At 47.9% G+C, this 24,226-nt stretch overlaps 1 protein-coding gene across 1 annotated transcript; it reads left to right on the top strand.

Annotated features, from left to right (window-relative positions):
* MPND (MPN domain containing) lies at positions 1-23,055 on the top strand. Its single transcript, XM_060275368.2, has 13 exons — positions 1-142; positions 2,161-2,375; positions 3,705-3,935; positions 4,996-5,155; positions 7,814-7,889; positions 9,281-9,377; positions 10,728-10,800; positions 12,582-12,658; positions 13,525-13,693; positions 16,518-16,588; positions 19,263-19,352; positions 20,538-20,630; positions 22,298-23,055. The coding sequence occupies exons 1-13, from the start codon at positions 130-132 to the stop codon at positions 22,382-22,384; spliced, it is 1,452 nt and encodes a 483-aa protein (XP_060131351.2). The 5' UTR covers positions 1-129; the 3' UTR covers positions 22,385-23,055.
* The last annotated feature ends 1,171 nt before the right edge of the window (positions 23,056-24,226 follow it).

Here is a 24,226-nt window from a genome sequence, read left to right as displayed (position 1 = left end):
CTCCCTCCTCCCTCCTCTCCTTTGTCTTCTTTTCTCTCCCGTTCTCCTTTTCTCCCAGGGAGAGGCGGGGACAGCCGGGAGCCTCCGCACTGTGACGCCGAGAGGAAGCGGCGAGGGGGAAGCGGAGCCATGTCTGCAGCAGGTACCCGGGAGGGAGGCGGGGATCGGGGCCCGTAGGCAGGAGGGAGGGAGGGAGGCCCGCTCTCGGCCCGGCTCGGATCCAGCCCCTCTTTCTCCCCGCAGCCAGCCCAGCTCAGAGGATGGGCTTTCGGCCCCGTAACCTGCCTTCAGCTGGGCGCCCGGGGCGCGCGGTTCCCAGGCGGACTCCTGCCGGGAAGAGAGAGGGATGGAGAGCGCTCGTCCTCTGAGCGCGCGCAGACGGCTGCAAAGCCCAAGCTTAACGGATGGAGAATGGTGCTGGTGTCGGGGCTGCGCAACCCCAGCTTCTGTTCATTTATCTCCCTGCCCGATGGGTTGTAGACAGGTGTTAGACCTGCTCAGAGTAGACCCAGTGGAAACAATGCGCATGACTAACAGTGGTTCTGTTTCAGAGTCAAGATTTATATGCATCATCTGTCGGTCTCTCTGTCCATCCATCCATCCTTACTATTATATTAATTTCACAAAATTTATACGCTGCATAATTGCAAAACAAAACCTACAACCATCCACCCTTGCTAATATATCTTCACAAAATTTAGACACCACGATTGTAAAAAACAACAACACCAAACCTCAAGGCGGTTTGCAAAAAGATAAAACAACAACAGAGACAAGTAAACAACAACAACAACAAATATTCAATATATCCAGTGAAAGGCAGGTCACACTAATCCTAAGCATCTATTCATTTATTCATGCCGGGTTTTTTTATATTAATAGGTTATTTGTTGTTGTTTAGTCGTTTAGTCGTGTCTGACTCTTCGTGACCCCATGGACCAGAGCACGCCAGGAACTCCTGTCTTCCACTGCCTCCCGCAGTTTGGTCAAACTCATGTTCGTAGCTTTGAGAACACTGTCCAACCATATCATCCTCTGTCGTCCCCTTCTCCCCTTCCCAACATCAGGGTCTTTTCCAGGGAGTCTTCTCTTCTCATGAGGTGGCCAAAGTACTGGAGCCTCAGCTTCAGGATCTGTCCTTCCAGTGAGCACTCAGGGCTGATTTCCTTCAGAATGGAGAGGTTTGATCTTCTTGCAGTCCATGGGACTCTCAAGAGTCTCCTCCAGCACCATAATTCAAAAGCATCAATTCTTTGGCGACCAGCCTTCTTTATGGTCCACGCTCTCACTTCCATACATCACTACTGGGAAAACCATAGCTTTAACTATACGGACCAATAAAATTTAATTTATAGGTAGAGTGGGGGGGGGGAGAAAGAGAATAAACCAAAAATTCCCATGTCCCAAAAATTCCCCTTCCCATGTCGGGCCTATGCAGGCTGTAAGTTCCAGAACCTCTTTCCTTCCCCTTCTCTCGGTTTTGGCTTATATTCTCACTTGGGGCATGAGGAAGTATCCCTCACTCGGGGGGGGGGGGGAGAGGAAGATTTGCCATGAGGAGGGAGGCCGGTTGCCAGATGAAACAAAGTTTCAAATACAGTGATACCTTGGTTCTCAAACTTAATCCGTTCCAGAAGTCCGTTGGGAAGTCCGTTCCCAAACCACGGCGCGCTTTCCCATAGAAAGTAATGCAAAATGGATCAATCCCTTTCAGACTTTCAGACCATGGATCCATAAAAGCCCCCCATCCAAACAATAACTATCATCAGTGCAGGTAAGGGGGGGAAATTAAATTTTTATCATCTACAATACTGTCTTGTGGTACATTGCTTTCATTTTATGGATCCATGGTCTCAACACTAGACCTTTGCTGATGCAGCCCAGAATAGCATTAGCCTTTTTTGCTGCTGCATCACACTGTGGACTCATGTTAAGCTTGTGGTCCACCGAGACCCCTTAGATCCTTACAGTCATTTCGAATTCTGATTCTGTCTTCTGCAGCATCAGCTACCCCTCCCAGTTTGGTGTGTACTAGATCTTGGGGGTGGGGTGGGGTAACATTTCCAACCCCGCCTGGATTTGCCAGGGATTGAACCTAAACTTCCCAGCTCGATCCCTTCCGCCTCCCAGTTCATTCCTTTTGTGTTTACTCTTCCCGAGCCTTGGATGCAGAATCCCTCGGAGGAGACGACTGCCTGGAAGAGGACGAGGAGGAGCTGGAGGCGAGCTTGGAAGACCACGAGAACGTGGGGAAATTACTGATTCCCGGCAGGCGTAGCTGCTGCATCCTGACCCGTCGCGGAATCACTCTGCGCGTGCTTCTCAAAGACGGGCTGATTGAGCCTGGAGAGGGCGTCCTCTCCATTTACTACCTGGTAAGACACTCTCGTCATTCTGTTGCTCCTCCTTGGAAGAAGTGGGCAAGGGGAGTGCTGGCCCTCAATCGTGCCCACCTGAGAGTGTGGGAATGTTCAAGGAGGCAGGAGAGGATATATTGTTTATTAATATCCTTCTTAACTTGTGCTAGCAAGCCCCTTTACTTAGCAGAGTGCATTGCCCTTCTAACGCGCAGCGGATAGCTGGTTGCAGGCTTGCTTAAGCCTCTCACGGTCCGGTCGGCGGGCGGTTGAAGCCCTGACTGGGGACGTCAGGACCAGAGGCAAGATGGTGATGTAGAAGCAGGAACAGGTGCAGGGCTGAGGGTCCAGCAGCAGGCAGTTGCAGGGTCAAGGAACAAGGCAGAGGCGAAGGTCTGGGAGTCAAGGAGCAAGGCATCAGCAGGGTGAAGTCCAAGGGTCGAGGCTCAAGGCGTCGGCAGGCGAGGGGTGCAAGGAGCAAGAGGCCAGAAGCAACCACACAGGGATAGCGTTGCTGTGGCAAAGAGCTAAAGGGAAATGCTGAGCTTTTATCCCTCCCAGCTCCTGCCACCAGGTGCAGTGAGGTATCAAGTGGCCTCACCTGAGTGACCACTCCTTGCCTCTCCAGCACAAGCTGAGGCCTCACCTGAGTGACCACTCCTTGCCTCTCCAGCACAAGCTGAGGCCTCACCTGAGTGACCACTCTTTGCTTCTCCAGCACAAGCTGAGACAGGCCCCAGTCCTGCAAAGCACTACAGCCCCCAGAGCCTGACTCCTGCCCATACTCCTGACAAAGCCTCTCATGACCATACAATTCAGAATTGAATTTTATGTTCCTGGCAAGTCCCCTTTTATCCCTCTCAAAGGAATGAACACATGACCATCTTATTTAAAGTATATTAAAGAAGTTTACTCACATCAGTTCAGTTCACAGTTGGATCCCTGAAGGCAGACTTAGTTACAAAATAAATACATGTGGAGCTATCCCATAAGGAGATAGTCCCAGTGTCAGCCAACAGGGCATCCCTAGCGAAAAAGCTGTTGCTCCTACGATGGAGGAAGTCAAAGAGAGAGAGAGTGCTGCGTGCCTTATGCTTTTTGTTACCTGCACAGGTAAGGTCACGCCCACCTCTAGTCACATGCAAAAGGAAGCATGTCCCAGCCCAGGAGGAAACAGGAAGTTCTGACTGGCAGGACCAAACATCCCCTTGCATGTCCACTCTAGAAAAAAAAGGAATGTTGTACTTGACTGCTACGTATGTATCACATCCCACAGAGAGGAGCTGGAACTGGTTACGACATGAATGAACTTAGAAAAAGACTTCTCTTCTCTCTCACCTATCCCAGGGCAAGAAGTTCTTGGGCGACCTGTTGACGGATGGCAAGATCGTTTGGCAGGAGACGGGTCAAGTGTTCAACTCGCCAAGTGCCTGGGCGACCTACTGCAAAAAGCTTGTCAACCCAGCCAAGAAGTCTGGGTGTGGCTGGGCGTCAGTCAAGTATAAGGGCCAGAAATTAGACCAGTATAAAGCTGTTTGGCTGAAGAAGTACCAGCCCAACACGCCCCCTGCAGAGGAGGTGAATGAATACCCTAATTTCTCTTTCACTTGTTAGAACACTGCATTTATGTACAAGCTAAGTAAGCAACAGTTTAGATTTATCAGGTTATGGTAAGTGCAAAAAAGCTGCTTCTAATGGGTTAAAAAAAGGAAAGGAAACAAACTCTAAATTTTTATATATACTTAATGGCGACACAGTTATTTGTCCTCTTTTGTTTGTGCTTCCGTGCAAGAATAACTAATGCAGTTTTCATTTACGCTAAGAAATCAAGGGCTATCTGCTTTCTGCATGAAGGGCAGCATACAAAATTAATAATTTAATGTGGGCACCAGACGCTGCTGGGGAGAGAGGTTGGGAAGAGAGATTCTTACTCTCTCATAGCAGAGTTAAGCACAACAGCGATTGCGCAGAGCACATTAAAAACTTGGTTAGATTTCACATATGCCCTCATCCACTTTCAAAACAAATGTTCCCCACAAAAATACTTAGGCTAGAATAAATCACAGTAAGTGATTTATTTATTTTTACTCGCAGAGTTTCCAGAATTTAAAATAGACAAATCTCTCAGCTGGCAGTAAGACAAAAATGAAGAAAAGTTTCAAATGACTTTAAAAGAAAATAACTTTACTTACTTACAAAGAGGATCATGCAATCTTTGGGTTGCAGGCTATTGGATCTCCTTTTTTGAGAGATGCAGTTCACTTGGTTTTTCTTGCAGCTGGGAGCCATCGTCCACATGGCTCCTTCTTTGCTTCTTGCATGAAGCACAGAGAAAAAGATTGAGAAGTGGGGAAGCAGAGGGCCTGCTAAGCCACACCCACTTGCTACCTAGGTTCTGGGTTCAGGTTAACTCTTTCATGTGTGCAAGTTTGAGTCAGCAACTGTATATTGCAGAAACTGCCTCTATCTTATGCATTCTGGCCCACTGTCAGACAGCTCTGGATGTTCGATCTGAAGCCGTCTGGAGCAACAGAGGGCATGGCTGTTGTGCTTTCCTCACATGAGAGCTCTTGTAGGCTGAGCAGCAGTGGGGAGACTGTCCTCTCCGACGGACATTGCATCTCTTTTCCTCCCCCAGAGTTTAGTGAGCGAAGGGGAAGAGGATGAGCTTGCCGAGGAGGAGGAGGAAGAAGCCAAGGGGGTTAAGTCAGTCCTCTCAGAGTCCATGCTAGCTAAGAAATTGGAGGACAAGACCCGGAAGCAGCAGGGCAAAAGTCTTGCAGAACTGCACAGCTCAGGTATGTCAATGTAGTATTGATTTATATGCCGCTGACTTGCCAAAATGGGCTTCTAAGCAGTTTACACATGTAAAACCAATTATATACCTGTACAGTGGAACCTCGGTTTATGAACACCTCGGTTTATGAATTTTCGGTTTACGAACGCTGCGGAGCCATCTGGAACGGATTAATTCACTTTCCATTACTTTTAATGGGAAAGTTCGCTTCAGTTTATGAACGCTTCAGTTTATGAACAGACTTCCGGAACCAATTACACCCATGCTTTGGGTTAAGTACGCTTCGGGTTGAGTACTCCGCGGACCTGTCTGGAACGGATTAATCCACTTTCCATTACTTTCAATAGGAAAGTTTGCTTCAGTTTATGAACGCTTCGGTTTAAGTACCCCGCGGACCGTCTGGAACAGATTAATCCACTTTCCATTACTTTCAATAGGAAAGTTCGCTTCAGTTTATGAACGCTTCAGTTTATGAACAGACTTCCGGAACCAATTGTGTTCATAAACCGAGGTACCACTGTATATATAAAAAAAACCATTACACATGATTTAATTACACAACAAAACAATTTCGCTCATCCTTTAAAAACACCCATAAACTTAGTACAGTAATACCTCCGTGAACTTCCGCCTCGTCTAGCATCTATTCCAGCGAAAGTCCGCGGCAAACCCAGAACTAAAGGAATGGGTTACTTCCAGGATTGCTGCTCGCACATGCGCAGACGCGGCGCTTTGCCCTGCGTCCTTTTTGGCTAGCGGCTGGGGCTCCGGAACGGATCCCGGTCGCAAAACAAGGTACGACTGCACAGTCATACTTTGGTTCTCGAACTGAATCCGTTCTGGAAGCCCATTCAACTTCCGAAAATGTTCGGAAACCAAGGCGCGGTTTCCCATTGGCTGCAGGAGCTTCCTGCACTCAATCGGAAGCCGCGTCCGACATTCGGCTTCCAAAAAAAGTTTGCAAACCGGAACACTTACTTCTGGGTTTGCGGCGTTCGGGAGCCAAAACGTTCGAGTCACAAGGCATTCGACAACCAAGGTACAACTGTATAGTTTTATTACATAAGCAACCGCAAAACAGCCTAACTCCACAAACAGATCTTTATACGGCAGGGCAGTCTGGAATAAAAGAAATTTGTCTGAACTGATGTCCTCACAGATTCTTGGAAATCAGACTTCCCGCCGCCGCAGGGAGGAATTTTTGCTAGTGTTACCCTTTGATAGGTAAAGGTAAAGGGACCCGTGACCATTAGGTCCAGTCGTGACCGACTCTGGGGTTGCGCGCTCATCTCGCATTATTGGCCGAGGGAGCCAGCGTACAGTTTCCAGGTCATGTGGCCAGCATGACAAAGCCGCTTCTGGCAAACCAGAGTAGCACATGGAAACGCCGTTTACCTTCCTGCTGTAGCGGTTCCTATTTATCTACTTGCATTTTGACGTGCTTTCGAACTGCTAGGTTGGCAGGAGCTGGGACCAAGCAACGGGAGCTCACCCCGTCACAGGGATTCGAACCGCTGACCTTCTGATCAGCAAGCCCTAGGCTCAGTGGTTTAACCCACAGCGCCACCTGGGTCCCTCCTAGATCCTTTTCACATGTACTGCTCTCAAGCCAGGTGATAAAGGTCGCAATTGGTTTTGCTATGTATAAAAATCACTAAAATACATTTTGTAAATGAAACGAAGCACAAACACCCACAATGAAAATGTAGAATAAAAGAAACCTGTTTAAACAGATTAGACAACTGGGCCAAAGCAAACAAGATGAATTTTAACAAAGAGAAATGTAAAGTACTACATTTGGGCAAAAAAAAAAGGAAAGGCACAAATACAGGATGGGAGACACCTGGCTTGAGAGCGGTACATGTAAAAAGGATCTAGGAGTCTTGGTAGACCACAAACTTGACATGAGTCAGCAGTGTGATGCAGCAGCTAAAAACGCCAATGCGATTCTGGGCTGCATCAATAGGAGTATAGCATCTAGATCAAGGGAAGTAATAGTACCACTGTATTCTGCTCTGGTCAGACCTCACCTGGAGTACTGTGTCCAGTTCTGGGCACCGCAGTTCAAGAAGGATACTGACAAGCTGGAACGTGTCCAGAAGAGGGCAACCAAAATGGTCAAAGGCCTGGAAACGATGCCTTATGAGGAACGGCTTAGGGAGCTGGGTATGTTTAGCCTGGAGAAGAGAAGGTTAAGGGGTGATATGATAGCCATGTTCAAATATACGAAAGGATGTCATATAGAGGAGGGTGAAAGGTTGTTTTCTGCTGCTCCAGAGAATTGGACATGGAGCAATGGATTCAAACTACAAGAAAGAAGAGTCCACCTAAACATTAGGAAGAACTTCCTGACAGTAAGAGCTGTTCGACAGTGGAACTTGCTGCCAAGGAGTGTGGTGGAGTCTCCTTCTTTGGAGGTCTTTAAGCGGAGGCTTGACAGCCATCTGTCAGGAATGCTTTGATGGTGTTTCCTGCTTGGCAGGGGGTTGGACTGGATGGCCCTTGTGGTCTCTTCCAACTCTATGATTCTATGAAACGCCACAACAATGAAGGGCATTGAAACGGGGTGGGGGTGGGCGTGGGAATGGAGATGTTTAATTTTGCGTTTCATGGATCAGTTTAGCTCAGTGTTGGCGAGTCACTTTGTTTTCAATCCCAGATAACAGCAAAAGGCTGGACTGCAGGAATCAAATCCCTGTCCGTTATTGCAGCCTGGGGAGTCGGGACTCTGCCAGGTATGTCCATCATATGTATGAAATCCTCTCAGTAGCTAGAGGCAAATGTCTTTTGTGTAGCTGTGCTCACGGGGGTGAAATCTGGGTACCAAGCGCAACATGCTAACAACATCAGTGTCTAATTTAAAAAGCGGGGAGGTGGGGTTCTAGTCCTCAAGGCGAAGGCAGACTTGAGAATGGATGCCTCTGTTTTGAGTTGATGGGTGGGGAGGCAGGAATTCAGCCGCAACTGGAGAAGCTAGTTTCCTGAAATGCGGCCAAAACTGTAAAAGAGAAAACTCTGGCTAGGATTCAAAACGTGGCCTTCTAGACTTCTTCCGCCGGCCCCTGGAAAGCGCCCACAATTCTTACACTCTCCTACAGTGTTTCCCCCCCGAACCGGAACATGCCCTTGGGAATAATAATAATAATAATAATAATAATAATAATAATAATAATAATAATAATTTATTATTTATACCCCGCCCATTTTGGCTGGGCTTCCCCAGCCACTCTGGGCGGCTTCCAACAAAATATTAAAATACAATAGTCCGTCAAACATTAAAAGCTTCCCTAAACAGGGCTGCCTTCAGATGTCTTCTAAAAGTCTGGTGGTTGTTTTTCTCTTTGACATCTGGTGGGAGGGCATTCCACAGGGCAGGTGCCACTACCGAGAAGGCCCTCTGCCTGGTTCCCTGCAACTTGGCTTCTTGCAGAGAGGGAACCTTTAGCAAGGCCTCTTGCTAGCTGGGGAGGGTAGAGAGGGGGTTATTAGACTCGTGAAATTTACATGTATTGCTCCTCCCACTTTTGGCTCTGGCCCTCCCACCACTGGCATGTGGCCCCTGGAAGGGAATGTGGCCCCCGGGCTGAAACAGTTTCACCTCACCTTGCAACAGCGGTTTTCAGCAAAATAGTAAGAAAGCAAAATAATGACTTGCTGAATGCAAGATGGATCTAGAACAGGCATCCCCAAATTGCGGCCCTCCAGATGTTTTGGCCTACAACTCCCATGATCCCTAGCTAAGAGGACCAGTGGTCAGGGAAGATGGGAATTGTAGTCCAAAACATCTGGAGGGCCGAAGTTTGGGGGTGTCTGGTCTAGAACACAATTGTGTAAACTGAAGAAGTTGTGAAGAAGTTGTTGTTGTTGTTGTTGTTGATTAACCACTCTAACGGGCTTTGTTCGGGAAGGAATTTTCCACAAACAAAACATGTCATCCATTTATACTGCGATTCGTTAGGGTAAACCTCCCTGTGACCCTCGGATGTTTAACAAATAAGATAAATAAATACAGGATTGAGTGCCCCAAGGCAGCTTAAGTTGTATTTAAAAGCCCTTGCATTCTGCTCATGAATTGTTTTTTAATGCTACTAGTCCTCAGGATGGCCGTTTCTTTCTCTGCCTTTAGGAATCCCCACACCTTGGTGGAAGTGACGTCTTTCGCAGCCCTTAACAAGTTCCAGCCTTTCAATGTCGCCATCTCCAGCAACGTCCTTTTGTTAGTGGTACGTGGTGGGCATTGGCAGGGCTCTGGCCGGCCCCACAAAGAGGCAAGCAACCGCCTCAGTAATAATATAATAATAAATTATTCCTTATACCCTGCCCATCTGGCTGGGTTTCCCCAGTCATTCTGGGTGGCTCGCAACAGAATATTAAAACAGAATTAAAACATCAAACATCTCAGGCGGCAGAATCCATCGGGGCAGGAGAGGCTGATGTCAATTTTTCTTCTTCCCTCCCTTGTTCCTGATGTGGATCTTCACGCCCCTCTTCTTCCCTGGTGGAAAGGAGAGGGGGTCTGCCATTTTGGGGGTCTGCCTCATGTGCCAAAAATGTACAGGGCTGATTCTGCCATTTGATAAAAATGCAAGCGGGAAGTTCTCTTAAGAATTGCAATTTTTAAAAAAACATCCCCTTGGGAATCAACGCTGCTTAGGTTCAGAATAATAGCCTGCAGTTTTTTTTCCTCTGCTACTGCAAATAATAATAATAATAATAATAATAATAATAATAATAATAATAATAATAATAATAATAATTTATACCCCACTCATCTGGCTGGGTTTCCCCAGCCACTCTGGGCGGCTCCCAACAGAATTAAAAGCACAATAAAACACCCAACATTAAAAACTTCCCTAAACAGGGTTGCCTTCAGATGTCTTCTAAAAGTCAGATAGTTGTTTATTTCCTTGACATCTGATGGGAGGGCGTTCCACAGGGCGGGCACCACCGTAGAGAAGGCCCTCTGCCTGGTTCCCTGTAACCTCGCTTCTCGCAATGAGGGGACCGCCAGAAGGCCCTCGGAGCTGGACCTCAGTGTCTGGGCTGGACGATGGGGGTGGAGACGCTCCGTCAGATATACTGCGCCGAGGTCATTTAGGGCTTTAAAGGTCAGCACCAACACTTTGAATTGTGCTCGGAAATGTCCTGGGAGCCTTTTGGGGCACAGTTGCCCCATTCAGGACCAGGGAGTCCTACACCCACCCGCCCACCCCCCGTCCCCCCAAAACAGTACTTCTGTCTTGTCAGGATTCAACCTCAATCTGTTAGCCGCCATCCATCCTCCAACCGCCTCCAGACACTTCACCCCTTCACTGGTCCTGATTTAAAGGAGAGGTAGAGCTTGTTGGTGGTGGGGGGAGGAATCCACAAATCTGATATTCTGTGGGCATAGCTTGGACTCTGATAAGAGGATTATAGAACTGTAGAGTTGGAAGGGACACTCAGAGCCATCTAGTCTGACCCCTGCAATGCAGGGATTATGGGAGCTGGAGTCCAGCAGCACCCAGAGTGTTACCACGGCACCCAAGGGTGACCAAACCTCCAAACCTCTGCTCTTTCCCCCTCCCTCTTAGGATTTCCATAGCCACCTGACGAAGAGTGAAGTGACTGGCTATCTCGGCGGTCGTTGGGACACCAACAGCCAGTGTAAGTTCCCCTGTGGTAACTAGCAAGAGAGTGGAGCTGAAATGTTCCAAATTTCCTTTCTCCCTCCTTTCCTTTAAAATGTATTTAACTAAGAGAGATGCTTAAGGCAACCAAGCAGGGGTTTCTCTCAAAGCTGATCTCAAAATTCAGATTGCAGGTGCTAACCTACGCAGTAAAATAATAATAATAATAATAATAATAATAATAATAATAATAATAATAATAATAATACAGCTGAACAGGAACCACAAGAATGAATGGACAAAGGTGCTGAACTTAGGTGGAAGGAAAACTTGACTTGGTCGAAGGCATCTTTCTGCATTTCTGTTTATAGCAGCCATTTATTCAAAACCCTATTTCTTTTGGTGGGGAAGGTTGCAGGTTGATTCTCCAGGCAGAGCTACAAAAGCCCCCCAGTTGAAGGAGTGGGGAACATTTTTGGCCCCACGGGCCTGATCCTTATCAATTCCCATCTTCCCCCGATCACTGGTCCTGTTAGCTAGGGATCATGGGAGTTGTAGGCCAAAACATCTGGAGGGCCGCAGTTTGGGGATGCCTGTCCTAGAGAATCAGGGGAGATGATACTGGGCGAGACGGACTGATGCTCTGACTTGATATAGGGCAGCTGGCTCCGTTCCTAAAGCCTTAGAAAAGAGGGTTAGTTTGGGCAGCTAAGCAGAACCTCCATGTTCAAGGCAGTATATCAGCTAATGCCTGGCCAAAAGCAGGAGGGCTTTGGTTGACCAAACCCAACGACCCCTTGGTTCTCTATCAGTGTTGTAGGGACACGGGTGGCGCTGTGGTCTAAACCACTGAGCCTCTTGGGCTTGCCAATCCAAAGGTCGGCAGTTCGAAAACCCGCAACGGGGTGAGCTCCCGCTGCTCTGTCCCAGTAGATAAGTAGGTACTGCTGTGGCAGGAAGGTAAACGGCGTTTCTGGTTTCCATCACAGTGTCCCATTGCGCCAGAAGCGGTTTAGTCCTGCTGGCCACTTGACCCGGAAAGCTGCCTGCAGACAAACGCCGGCTCACTCGGCCTGAAAGCGAGATGAGCGCCGCAACCCCATAGTCGCCTTGGACTAGACTTAACCATCCAGGTGTCCTTTACCTTTTTTTTTTTTTTAAAAAAACCTTTTCCTGCATTGCAAGGGGTTGCAATAGATTTGTTATTGTTTAGTCGTTTAGTCGTGTCCGACTCTTCGTGACCCCATGGACCAGAGCACGCCAGGCACTCCTGTCTTGCACTGCCTCCCGCAGTTTGGTCAAACTCATGTTCGTAGCTTTGAGAACACTGTCCAACCATCTCGTCCTCTGTCGTCCCTCCCCTTCTCCTAGTGCCCTCCATCTTTCCCAACATCAGGGTCTTTTCCAGGGAGTCTTCTCTTCTCAAGAGGTGGCCAAAGTCTTGGAGCCTCAGCTTCACGATCTGTCCTTCCAGTGAGCACTCAGGGCTGATCTCCTTCAGAATGGATAGGTTTGATCTTCTTGCAGTCCATGGGACTCTCAAGAGTCTCCTCCAGCACCACAGATTAGCCTTGGCTAATCCAACTCTACAATTATAATAATAATTTATTATTTATACTCCGCCCATCTGGCTGGGCTTCCCTAGCCACTCTGGGCGGCTTCCAACAAAATATTAAAATAGTCCTTCAGATATTAAAAGCTTCCCTAAACAGGGCGGCCTTCAGATGTCTTCTAAAAGTCTGGTAGTTGTTTTTCTCTTTGACTGGACTTAACCGTCCAGAGGTCCTTTACCTTTACCTTTGCTTTTTCACCTTTCAGTGTTAACAGTGCTGAGGGCATTCCCTTGCCGATCACGCCTTGCAGACGGGGACTTAGCAGCTGCTGTGGAAGAAGAGGTAAGGAGCTCATATCATTAGTAATGGTGGGGCTGGAGTGTGTGTGGGGGGGTGTTTGGGGATGCCGGGGTATTGGGTACCACGGCTGCCCCATAGATTGTTCGATTCTTCCTTTGCCCTCCAGCCGTCTTGGAAGTATAACTCCTGGGCAAACAGCTTGGATGAGGAGGACAGGAGGACAGGTAGCTCGCCGTTCATGGGTGTTCAAATTGTATACAGTGGTACCTTGGTTCTCAAATGCCTTGGTACTCAAACAACTTAGAACCCAAACACTGCAAACCCGGAAGTAAGTGTTCCGGTTTGCAAACTTTTTCCGGAAGCCGAACGTGCTCCGTTTTGAGTGTTACGCTTCCGTTTTGAGTGCCACGCTTCCGTTTTGAGTGTTACGCTGTTAAGGGGTGATATGATAGCCATGTTCAAATATATAAAAGGATGTCATATAGAGGAGGGAGAAAGATTGTTTTCTGCTGCTCCAGAGAAGCGGACATGGAGCAATGGATTCAAACTACAAGAAAGAAGATTCCACCTAGACATTAGGAAGAACTTCCTGTCAGTAAGAGCTGTTTGGCAGTGGAATTTGCTACCAAGGAGTGTGGTGGAGTCTCCTTCTTTGGAGTCTTTAAACGGAGGCTTGACAGCCATCTGTCAGGAATGCTTTGGACTGGTTGGACTGGATGGCCCTTGTGGTCTCTTCCAACTCTATGATTCTAAGTCTCCCCTTCTCCAGGCTAACCATACCCAGCTCCTTCAACCGTTCCTCATCAGGCTTGGTTTCCAGACCCTTTGTCATCTTGGTTGCCCTGCTCTGGAAAAAAATAAAGCACAAACAGCGTTGAAAAGCAACATCCTTTTCCTCTTGTCTTCAGATATGCCAGAACCTCTTTATGCGTGGGCTTTGCCTGGTGGGCTGGTATCACAGCCACCCATTCAGCCATGCCCTGCCATCTCTCCAGGACATCGATACTCAAATGGACTACCAGTTGAAGCTCCAGGGGACCAGCAACAGCTTCCAGCCTTGCTTGGCTCTCATCTGCGGTAAGTGGCAGAAGGTTGCCCATCCTCCTCAACCCAAACGAAACAGCCCACCGTCTCCCAGCACTCTGCAAACGTTAAGGCCCAGAAATGGGCAGCAGTGTACCTTTATGGATTGCTCCTGTGTCTAATCCTGTCTAAACCAGCATCTTCTGCTCACATTGGCCAACCAGATGCCTCAATTATTGCAGATATTGTGCAGCTTGAAGCAACTGATGCATAAAAACTGACTCTTTTCTGGAATGAAAATTGCCTAGACCCATTAAGATTATTCAAAACTTTGACTTGCAGAACTTTCTTCGAAGCAGAACAAAAACATCAACGATACAGCCAAATAATTCCATGCAATATATTGTGCTGTCCAGCACAGGCCTAACATCTTGGAAATAAAAGTTAATTCCAAGCAGACCCTGTAAGCAAAGTTCTGTCTCTCCTTACAGCCTCCTTTCCGCCTAGAGCTGTTTTTGTCTCCCTACAGGAGATTCTCTTTTTACGCATCTTTACTCCCACAGAGCCTGGGAAGAAAAGACTCAGCCGCCACCCTTCCAAGATGGCGAAATTTGCAATTCAACCCATGTGGTCTCAGGTTAAACACTCACATGTTAGCTAGCAGAGAACAATAACACTTGATTATCAAGGAGCTCACTTGGTGTGCTCCAGTGGAACTTCCCCCACATTAAAAAAAATTCAGCCATGCACAAAGGCATTCTCCATTTCCGTGCCAATTAACCAATTATATTTAACATCAATGGGACGGGTGCAAGTAGGACCCGAAGGCAACGTCACTCTCCCCACTTGTGAATCCTTAGTCAATGTTATTTTGACAGTGGAGAGAGAACATAGCCATCATAGAATCATAGAACTATAGGGTACCATCTAGGTTTTGCCCAACATGGGGCTCGAACCCATGACACTGAGTCTCATGATCTACCAAGATCATAGCCTTAAAGCCATCCAAGCCAGTGCCCATTGGTGCCTCTTGGAGTGCATTAAACTTTGTGCTTAACAATAATAATAATAATTTATTATTTATACCCCGCCCCTCTGGCTGGGTTTCCCCAGCCACTCTGGGCGGCTTCCAACAAAATATTAAAATACAATAGTGTGTCAAACATTAAAAAGCTTCCCTAAACAGGGCTGCCTTCAGATGTCTTCTAAAAGTCTGGTAGTTGTTTTTCTCTTTGACATCTGGTGGGAGGGCGTTCCACAGGGCGGGTGCCACTACCGAGAAGGCCCTCTGCCTGGTTCCCTGTAACCTCGCTTCTCGCAGCGAGGGAACCGCCAGAAGGCCCTCGGCACTGGACCTCAGTGTTTAGGCTGAACGATGGGGGTGGAGACACTCCTTCAGATATGCTGGACTGAAAAACGTCCGTTCTTTTGCCCTTCCCAGATCTCCCAGTATCCATCTTCAATGGATGCCTATGAGATCCAGCATTACAGGAGACGGAGAAAAGTTTCATCCACTTTCTCAACACTCTGCATAATTTTCATAGAATCATAGACTTGTTGAGTTGGAAGGAACCCTGAGGGTCATCTAGTCCAACCCCTGCAATGCAGGAATCTTTTCTATTTTTCCCTTTCCATTTTATGTATTTTTATTCTGTACTTTTCAAGTTTATACATTTCACTAAATTTACAATCATTTTGACATTTCAAAACTTGACTTCCTTCCCCCCTCTTTCTGCAGTTCCTTAACATTGTTGTCAACATCTTCTGCATATCCAAATTAACTTGATTTGTTCATTTATTCCTCTACTTTAAATATATACTCTTATGAAACTGCAGGTTATCACAAAAGTCCTGCCAATGTTTTTATCTGTTTATAATTTATCTGTAAATTTTCAACATACCATTTCCATTCTTTCCTTTTTTTTTAAAAAAAATGTTATCTTGATTTCTTATTCTTCCGGTAAATTCCGCCATTTCTACATATTCCTCATAGGTATCTCAAGCCATTTGCCCATGTTGCCATGCAAGCAGTCCATGCAGAATGGAGGCACCCTATATATAGAAATGAGCAAATCAGTGATATTTTAGGGAGCAGGCTAGCAGGTGGGGCCCATGACTTACATCAGCCATAAGCAAACTCAGCCCTCCAGATGTTTTGGGACTACAACTCCCACCATCCCTAGCTAGCAGGACCAGTGGTCAGGGATGATGGGAATTGTAGTCCCAAAACGTCTGGAGGGCCGAAGTTTGCCTATGCCTGACTTACATCATAGGAGCCTACACAACACAAAACACTGTTGCAAAACACAACACAACACAAAACATATAGGTTTTATTTTGTTTTTCTTATCTTAAATTTTGGAAATGTACATCCAGGTTTTTCCCCCTCTAAATTTTTGGGGCCCCCCAAGAGAGTGGGGCCCTAAGCTATAGCTTGTTTGTTGTTGTTTAGTCGTTTAGTTGTGTCCGACTCTTCGTGACCCCATGGACCATAGCACCATAATTCAAAAGCATCAATTCTTCGGCGATCAGCCTTCTTTATGGTCCAGCTCTCACTTCCATACATCACGACTGGGAAAACCATAGCTTTAACTATACGGACCTTTGCAGGCAAGGTGATGTCTCTGCTTTTTAAGATGCTGTCTAGGTTTGTCATTGCTTGTCTCCCAAGAAGCAGGCGACTTTTAATTTCGTGACTGCTGTCACCATCTGCAGTGATCAAGGAGCCCAAGAAGGTAAAATCTCCCACTGCCTCCATTTCTTCCCCTTCTATTTGCCATTGTTTGTTCCATTTGCTTGTTTAGCTTATACATAAATCTGGCACTGTTCCCATGCTAGGTGCCCAAATGATCTGGAGTTTGTCTTTTTGTCTCCTCAGGTCCGTACTGCCATGCAAACCAAGGCATGGAGTCGAAGATTTTGCCCTTCTGGGTTATGCCCCCTCCGGAGGTGAGTCCTGCAGCGCCTGACCACGGTGCTCTTTGGGAGAGCGGGGGGGAGGGAGTACCTTACACCAAATCAGACCATTGGCTTGGAAACTTCAGCCGGTGCAGAATTCAGCGGCCAGGTCACTCACCGGAGCAAGACAGTCTGAGCATATTAAACCGAAACCCGGTCCGACTGCACTGGCTACCCATTAGTTTCCGGGCCCAATTCAAAGTGCTGGTTCTAACCTATAAAACCTTAAACCATGGGCAGGCAAACAAATGCCTTCTCAATCCGGCCCGCGGACAGTCCGGGAATCGGCGTTTTTTTACATGAGTAGAATGCGTGCTTTTATTTAAAATGCATCTCTGGGTTATTGGTGGGGCACAGGAATTTGTTCCCCCCCCCCAAAAAAAATAGTCCGGCCCCCCACAAGGTCTGAGGGACAGTGGACCGTCCCCCCCTGCTGAAAGTTTGCTGACCCCTGCTAAATGGCTCAGGACCGCAATACCTCTTTCCATATGAACCCACCCGGACCCTAAGATCATATTCCGAGACCCTCCTTTGTGCGCCTCCTCCTCGAGAGGTGCGGAGGGTAGCAACACGAGAACGGGGCCTTCTCTGCAGTGGCTCCCCGTCTGTGGAATTCTCTCCCCAGGGAAGTTTGCCTGGCGCCTTCATTTTACACCTTTAGGTGCCAGGCAAAAATGTTCCTTTTAAACCAGGCTTTTGATCTGATTTACATCCTATGTCCTTTTAAAATGTTTTTTGTTTGGGGGGGGGGCTATTGAGTTGTTGTTTTTATTTTCATTATGTATTTTGCGGTTTTATATCTTGATTTTATTCTGTGAACCACCCCAAGACCCCCGGGTATAGGGTGGTATATAAATTCAATAAAATAACAATAACAATAATAATAATATCATCTAACTCACTGTCTCCTGCACTGAATGGCAGCTGCTCTCCAGCGTTTGAGACAGGGGTCCATCTCCCAGCTCCGCCTGGAGATCTCAGGGCCTGGATCTAGGGCTATTTGTATTCCAAGAGGAATCGATCTATTCTTCGTAAATCTACGATCTATCACTGAGATCGTAGAATTATAGAGTCGAGAGGGAACACGAGGGTCATCTAGCAGGAATCCTTTGCCCAACCTGGGGCTCGAACCCACGGCCCCAAAATCAAGAGTCCGGTATACTGCCAATCATTTGCTGCTGTAACATGTGTGTGTGTATGTGTGTGTGTGTTAGTCAGCTGGTGCATGCTCTAGTTATCTCCCACTTGAACTACAGCAATACGCTCTACGTGGGGCTCCCTTTGAGGGTGACCCGGAAACTACAGTGCTACCTCTGGTTAAGAACGTAATTCGTTCCGGAGGTCCTGAAACTGTTCTTAACCTGAAGCACCACTTTAGCTAATGGGGCCTCCCGCTGTCGCCTCCACGCGATTTCTATTCTCATCCTGATGCAAAGTTCTTAACCCGAGGTACTATTTCCGGGTTAGCAGAGTCTGTAACCCAAAGCGTTTGTAACCCGAGGTTGTTGTTGTTGTTGTTTAGTCGTGTCCGACTCTTCGTGACCCCATGGACCAGAGCACGCCAGGCACTCCTGTCTTCCACTGCCTCCCGCAGTTTGGTCAAACTTATGTTCGTAGCTTCGAGAACACTGTCCAACCATCTTGTCCTCTGTCGTCCCCTTCTCCTTGTGCCCTCAATCTTTCCCAACATCAGGGTCTTTTCCAAGGATTCTTCTCTTCTCATGAGGTGGCCAAAGTATTGGAGCCTCAGCTTCACGATCTGTCCTTCCAGTGAGCACTCAGGGCTGATTTCCTTCAGAATGGATAGGTTTGATCTTCTTGCAGTCCATGGGACTCTCAAGAGTCTCCTCCAGCACCATAATTCAAAAGCATCAATTCTTTGGTGATCAGCCTTCTTTATGGTCCAGCTCTCACTTCCATACATCACTACTGGGGAAACCAAAGCTTTAACTATACGGACCTTTGTCGGCAAGGTGATGTCTCTGTTTTTTAAGATGCTGTCTAGGTTTGTCATTGCTTTCCTCCCAAGAAGCAGGCGTCTTTTAATTTCGTGACTGCTGTCACCATCTGCAGTGATCAAGGAGCCCAAGAAAGTAAAATCTCTCACTGCCTCCATTTCCTCCCCTTCTATTTGTAAGGAGGTGATGGGACCAGTGGCCATGATCTTAGTTTTTTGGATGTTGAGCTTCAGACCATATTTTGTGCTCTCCTCTTTCACCCTCATTAAAAGGTTCTTTAATTCCTCCTCACTTTCTGCCATCAAGGTTGTGTCATCGGATTATTATTATTATTATTAGCACTAGCGGAGGAAAAAAGACTGCAGGATAATTTGCAGCGTTGATTCCCAAGGGGATGTTTGGTACACTGCCAATTGTTTGCTGCTGTTAACGTGTGTGCGTATGTGTTAGTCAGTTGGTGCTGTATCAATATTATAATCATTCAATAGAAGGGTAAAATCACTTGCTGCTCAGAAGTATGTTGGCTCAAAAAAAAAGAGGTGGTGCATTCTGAGGAGCTGCACCTCTAAGCCACCAGGGGGCGCTTTAGAACTTTGGTTCTCCTGAGCAAGTCGAGAGAGGGGGGAGAATCGACTTGGTACTATTCACCTCTCTGTGTGTCTCTCTCTCTTCGCCCCCTTCCCCGGCCAACTTTCCTCCTCCACCAGCAAAGGCCTTATGATTACGGCATCCCCATGGAAGTTGAGGTCACCTACGTCCAAGACGGCTTCCTCACCAATGACGTTCTCCACGAGATGGTAACTTTAGTTCATCTGGATTTCGCATCTGTCGGGTTGCGTCGCCAAAGCGCCTTTTGTTGCAAGCACACAGGGCTGCAATGATCTAAAGAGAGGCCTCCCGAAAAACAAAATTTGTAACTGATGGTATAACAATCCTTACATTCAGAGCCCTGCGGGCTTTCACAATGCAAGCGTTGTGTGCGAGCTTGAAAGTCAATATTGAGAGTCCTCTTAGACCAGGCATGGGCAAACTCCAGCCGTCCAGATGTTTGGGACTACAAATCCCATCATCCCCGCACCACTGGTCCTGTTAGCTAGGGATGATGGGAATTGTAGTCCCAAAGCATCTGGAGGGCCGGAGTTTGCCTATGCCTCTCTTAGACCCAAGCCTCCTTCGAATTCTTGCCAGATTCCTTTAAGAAGCCCCTGATCGCAGTGTTGTAGGGAAATTTGGGGTTGCCTTTCAGAGCCCAACTCTCCGCCAACTCTCCGTGTCCCCTAAGTCTGTTTATTGGTGGGAGAAAAAATGAACCGTAGAATTGTGGAGTTGTAAGGTACGTAAAGGGTGGCCTATTGCAACCCCCGCAATGCAGGAAAAGGTTAAAAAAAAAAGGGTAAAGGTCCCCTGGACGGTTAAGTTCAGTCAAAGGTGACTATGGGGTTGCAGCGCTCATCTCACTTTCAGGACGCGGGAGCCAGCGTTTGTCCATAGATAGCTTTCCAGGTCATGTGGCCGGCATGACTAAACTGCTTCTGGCGCAACGGGACACCGTGACGGAAACCAGAGCACACGGAAACGCCGTTTACCTTCCCGCTACAGCGGTTCCTATTTATATACTTGCACTTTGACGTGCTTTTGAACTGTGAGGTTGGCAGGAGCTGGGACAGAGCAACGGGAGCTCACTCTGTCGGGGGATTCGAACCGCCAACCTTCTGATTGGCAAGCCTAAGAGGCTCAGTGGTTTAGACCACAGCACCACTCACGGTTTTTTTTTTTTTTTTAATCTGCACGAAAACCAGTAGAAGGAAAGCAAGGAAGATCTTTTCTAGAAAAAGAGGTCCCTTGTTCTCTTAGAATGGCAATGGCATCCACCCGAGAGCTGCCAGAACAGGGTCCTGGGGAGTTCCGGCTGGAAAAAAGCCTTGCGCACAACACTCCTGCGGTGTAGGCCGAATGTGATTCCTGTTCTTTCTTCCTCATAGATGCTGCTGGTGGAGTTTTACAAAGCAGCGCCCGACATAGTGAAGTTTCAAGAGATGTGGAGTCAGGAGCAGACCTATTTGGATAAACTAAAGGTAATCTCAAGGAAAAACCTGACGGCAAGAGCTGCCCGGCAGTGGAGCAGACCTCCCGGGAAGGTGGTGGATTCTCCTTCCTTGGAGGTTTTCAGGCAGGGGTTGGGTGGGGATTCTTTAAGCTGGGATTCTTGGGCTGCAGGGGGTTGGACTGGATGACCCTTGGGGGTCCCTTCTGACTCCACAGGTCTCTAGTTATGCATGCTCTGGTTATCTCCTGCTTGGACTACTGCAATGCGCTCTCCGTGGGGCTACCTGTGAAGGTGACCCAGAAACTACAACTAATCCAGAATGCGGCAGCTAGACTGGTGACTGGGAGCGGCCGCCGAGACCATATAACACCGGTCCTGAAAGACCTACATTGGCTCCCGGTCTGTTTCCGAGCACAATTCAAAGTGTTGGTGCTGACCTTTAAAACCCTAAACGGCCTCATCCCAGTATACCTGAAGGAGCGTCTCCACCCCCATCGTTCAGCCCAGACACTGAGGTCCAGCTCCGAGGGCCTTCTGGCGGTTCCCTCACTGCAAGAAGTGAGGTTACAGGGAACCAGGCAGAGGACCTTCTCGGTGGTGGCACCGCCCTGTGGAACACACTCCCATCAGATGTCAAGGAAATAAACAACTACATGACTTTTAAAAGATACCTGAAGGTAGTCTGACAGTAAGAGCTGTTTGACAGTGGAACTTGCTGCCAATGAGTGTGGTGGAGTCTCCTTCTTTGGAGGTCTTTAAGCGGAGGCTTGACAGCCATCCGTCAGGAATGCTCTGATGGTGTTTCCTGCTTGGCAGGGGGTTGGACTGGATGGCCCTTGTGGTCTCTTCCAACTCTAGGATTCTAGTCCTGTTTAGGGAAGTTTTTTAATGTTGGATGTTTTATTGTGCTTTTAATATTCTGTTGGGAGCTGCCCAGTGTGGCTGGAGAAACCCAGCCAGATGGGCAGGGTATAAATAATAAACTATTATTATTATTATTATATAAATCTATGGTTCTATGGAAGCAAGGCAAAGTGGGGGACGGGGGGGGGGGAATGACCTTCCAGATTTTGACACAACCCCTTTTCCAACCCTGACCTTCTCTTTTGAACCTAATTCACACAAAACCGGCCCACTTGGCACAAACAGGAACGGCGTACCATTTGCAACCAATAGGGTTACACATGCAGATGAACTGCAGCAGAAAGGGTGCTGGTTGGAATATGCACAACTTGCAGACTTAATATATAGAATAAGAGAAGAACATACGTTTAAAGAAGATTGGGAAATGTTTATTGAATATATGGGAAATAATTGTGTACAGCTGAAAACGCTGGCAGCATTAAGATAAATTAAACAGTGTAAATAAGTTTTGATGGATACAATAATGGAATACTGAATGGTTTAGTTTGTGTAAAATATGCAGGGACTTATGACATGCAAAATGAACCATGGAAAGAGAAGACGAGAAGTCATTGATATTTTAAGGATGTTTAAATGAGTATTTTAAATTGTAAAACATAAAAATTTAAAAAGAATTAGAGAAAAGAGTATTGCACGGTGACTTGCGTGTGGGCCGAGTGAGGGAGAAGCAATTTTTCTTGCCTACTTGCATTTAGCAAGCTGCTGAGTCTTGCTTTCGGTCTAAGTGCCCTGCCTGTTTGGATGACAAACGCTTCCATTCTTTCCTTGCAGGGCTCATTGGCTTCCAGGACGCCCAAGGACCAAGGTTTCGGACACATCCTGGAACAAGTCTACAGCATCCTCAAACAATACAGCTGAAACCAGGAGGAACCATGAAGGCTCTTCAAGGAGCTGCCGGTCACGGGTTAGGGAAAGACGTTTGGGCGAGAAGCTCCCCGCCTACTTTGAAACCCAGTTCTGCTGCATCTTGCTTGGCGGGTGGAGAGGGAAATGGAGACAGTGTGTGTGTGTGTGTTTAAGAAAGGTTTTTTTATGAGTTTAAGAGGAGACACTGGACCAGCCAAGAAGACGCTTTGATTTGCCTATGCGGAAGCTTGAGAAGCTATCTGTTCCCCTGTACTGGGCTCGGCGTGACGTGACAGAACACACCCATTTCATAGATGGTCGACTGAAGCAGGGAGCAGAAGCAACTTGGCTTGCGAGGCCTCAAAAGGACCCTCTGGGTAGATCTCGAATTCAATCCAGCAAAGCATTGTGCGCTGGTCCACACCGCTGATCTCCTCTTGAGGTTTTCTGAGATGAAATGGAAGCCCTCAGCTCTCCAGTTTCGTCTTACGTTTCGTGCTGTGAAGGGTGGGTGGGTAGGGAGAAACTCACCTACGACCTCCTATGTTTGGGGTGGGTGTGTCTGAGCTGATAAGAGGGCAGATATAAAAAAGGGGTGGCGTGGTGTTGCCTTTCTAAAAATTTCACGGATCTGTAGAAGCAGCAAAATCCGAGTAAAAAGGCAGCGGATTTAAGCTAAAAAAGGACGGAAGCTTACTTTGTGTAAAAACAGGCTTGCGGCAGGTTGGTGAAAATCTAGCATTGCCCTTACCGTGTTCCTTAAAAGCAGCTGTGCATCAATCTGTTCCTGCGGCTCTCGGGTAGGGAAGCTGCGATGCTTCAGATGCTTCTGGACTCCTGGCAGGAATGACAGGAGCTGGGAAGCCCAGCAAACTGGTTGCGACGGCTCTGCAGAGCAAGCTGCCCCCAGGAGGACATTTGCCTGGCACATCTCTTTCCGATGTACAGTCCTGCCCTGGCTTCCCTCTGGTCAGCCTCTGCTGGGGATGGGGCCGTTCTGTCCCAGTTTTTGTTGTTGTTGAATGTACAGGCAACTCCCTGCTCACACGTGTTCTGTTTGCCAAGCACCCAGAAGTGGTACCCAGAAATGAGAAGCACCTGGTCAGCTACTAGGCTGTCGCTCCGGCTCATGCGAGGGCTTGGTTGACCAGCTCAGATTCCCCGTGCATCAGTAGGCCTTTGCTGAACAGCCTCAACAAGCCTCTGGCTTGTGAGGAGACCCTCCCCAGAGCCCAGATGACATCCTCTTTGGGCTCTGGAAGGGTCTCTGGACAAGCTGGGCTTGGGGGAGCGGGGTTTCCTTGGCAGCTTCTGCTGTGCTATCCCGCATGCCAGCTGTTAAGTGGGGAGGCTAAGCAGCTCAACAAAGCTCCGCTGATCCTCTGGCTCACAAGCAGGCCCTCCCCAGGATGGGGTGGGTCTCCTCCCATGCCAGGACGACTCTCTGGGGTGCTCCCCATTTCCCGCAATTTTCGCTTACGCATGCGGGAGCCACGAATGTAACCCCCGCGTCAACGGGGAGTCGCCTGTGATCGAATCCTTTAGAACAGTGTTTCTCAACCTTTTTTGGGCCAAGGCACACTTGTTCCATGAAAAAAATCACGAGGCACACCTGGAAGAAAGTTCCCCTCTGCCGCTCATTCCGGCGCCCCTAAAAGCAGCGGCTGCGGCTGCGGCTCCAGCGCGCTCGTCTCCGCTAGCCTGAAAGGGAGAGGGGCTTCAGAGGATCCACCACTTACGGAGCTTCCGGACGAACGGCGACAAGGACAGCTCCGTCGGAGGAGACGACGAGGCAGCGGAGCGCGCTGCTACCGCCCCACATTCAACCACTGCGCCGCAAGCGAGCGCGAACTT

This window comes from Zootoca vivipara, chromosome 6 (genome assembly GCF_965207765.1).
Source record: "Zootoca vivipara chromosome 6, rZooViv2.hap1.1, whole genome shotgun sequence".
Taxonomy (NCBI): domain Eukaryota; kingdom Metazoa; phylum Chordata; class Lepidosauria; order Squamata; family Lacertidae; genus Zootoca; species Zootoca vivipara.
This window is presented reverse-complemented; position numbering and strand designations above follow the sequence as displayed.

Excerpts from the sequence above, each read along its gene's own strand:
- MPND (XM_060275368.2), top strand. Across the intron at positions 12,659-13,524 it reads CAGCTGCTGTGGAAGAAGAG|ATATGCCAGAACCTCTTTAT; the intron begins GTAAGGAGCTCA and ends TCTTGTCTTCAG. Across the intron at positions 20,631-22,297 it reads CCTATTTGGATAAACTAAAG|GGCTCATTGGCTTCCAGGAC; the intron begins GTAATCTCAAGG and ends CTTTCCTTGCAG.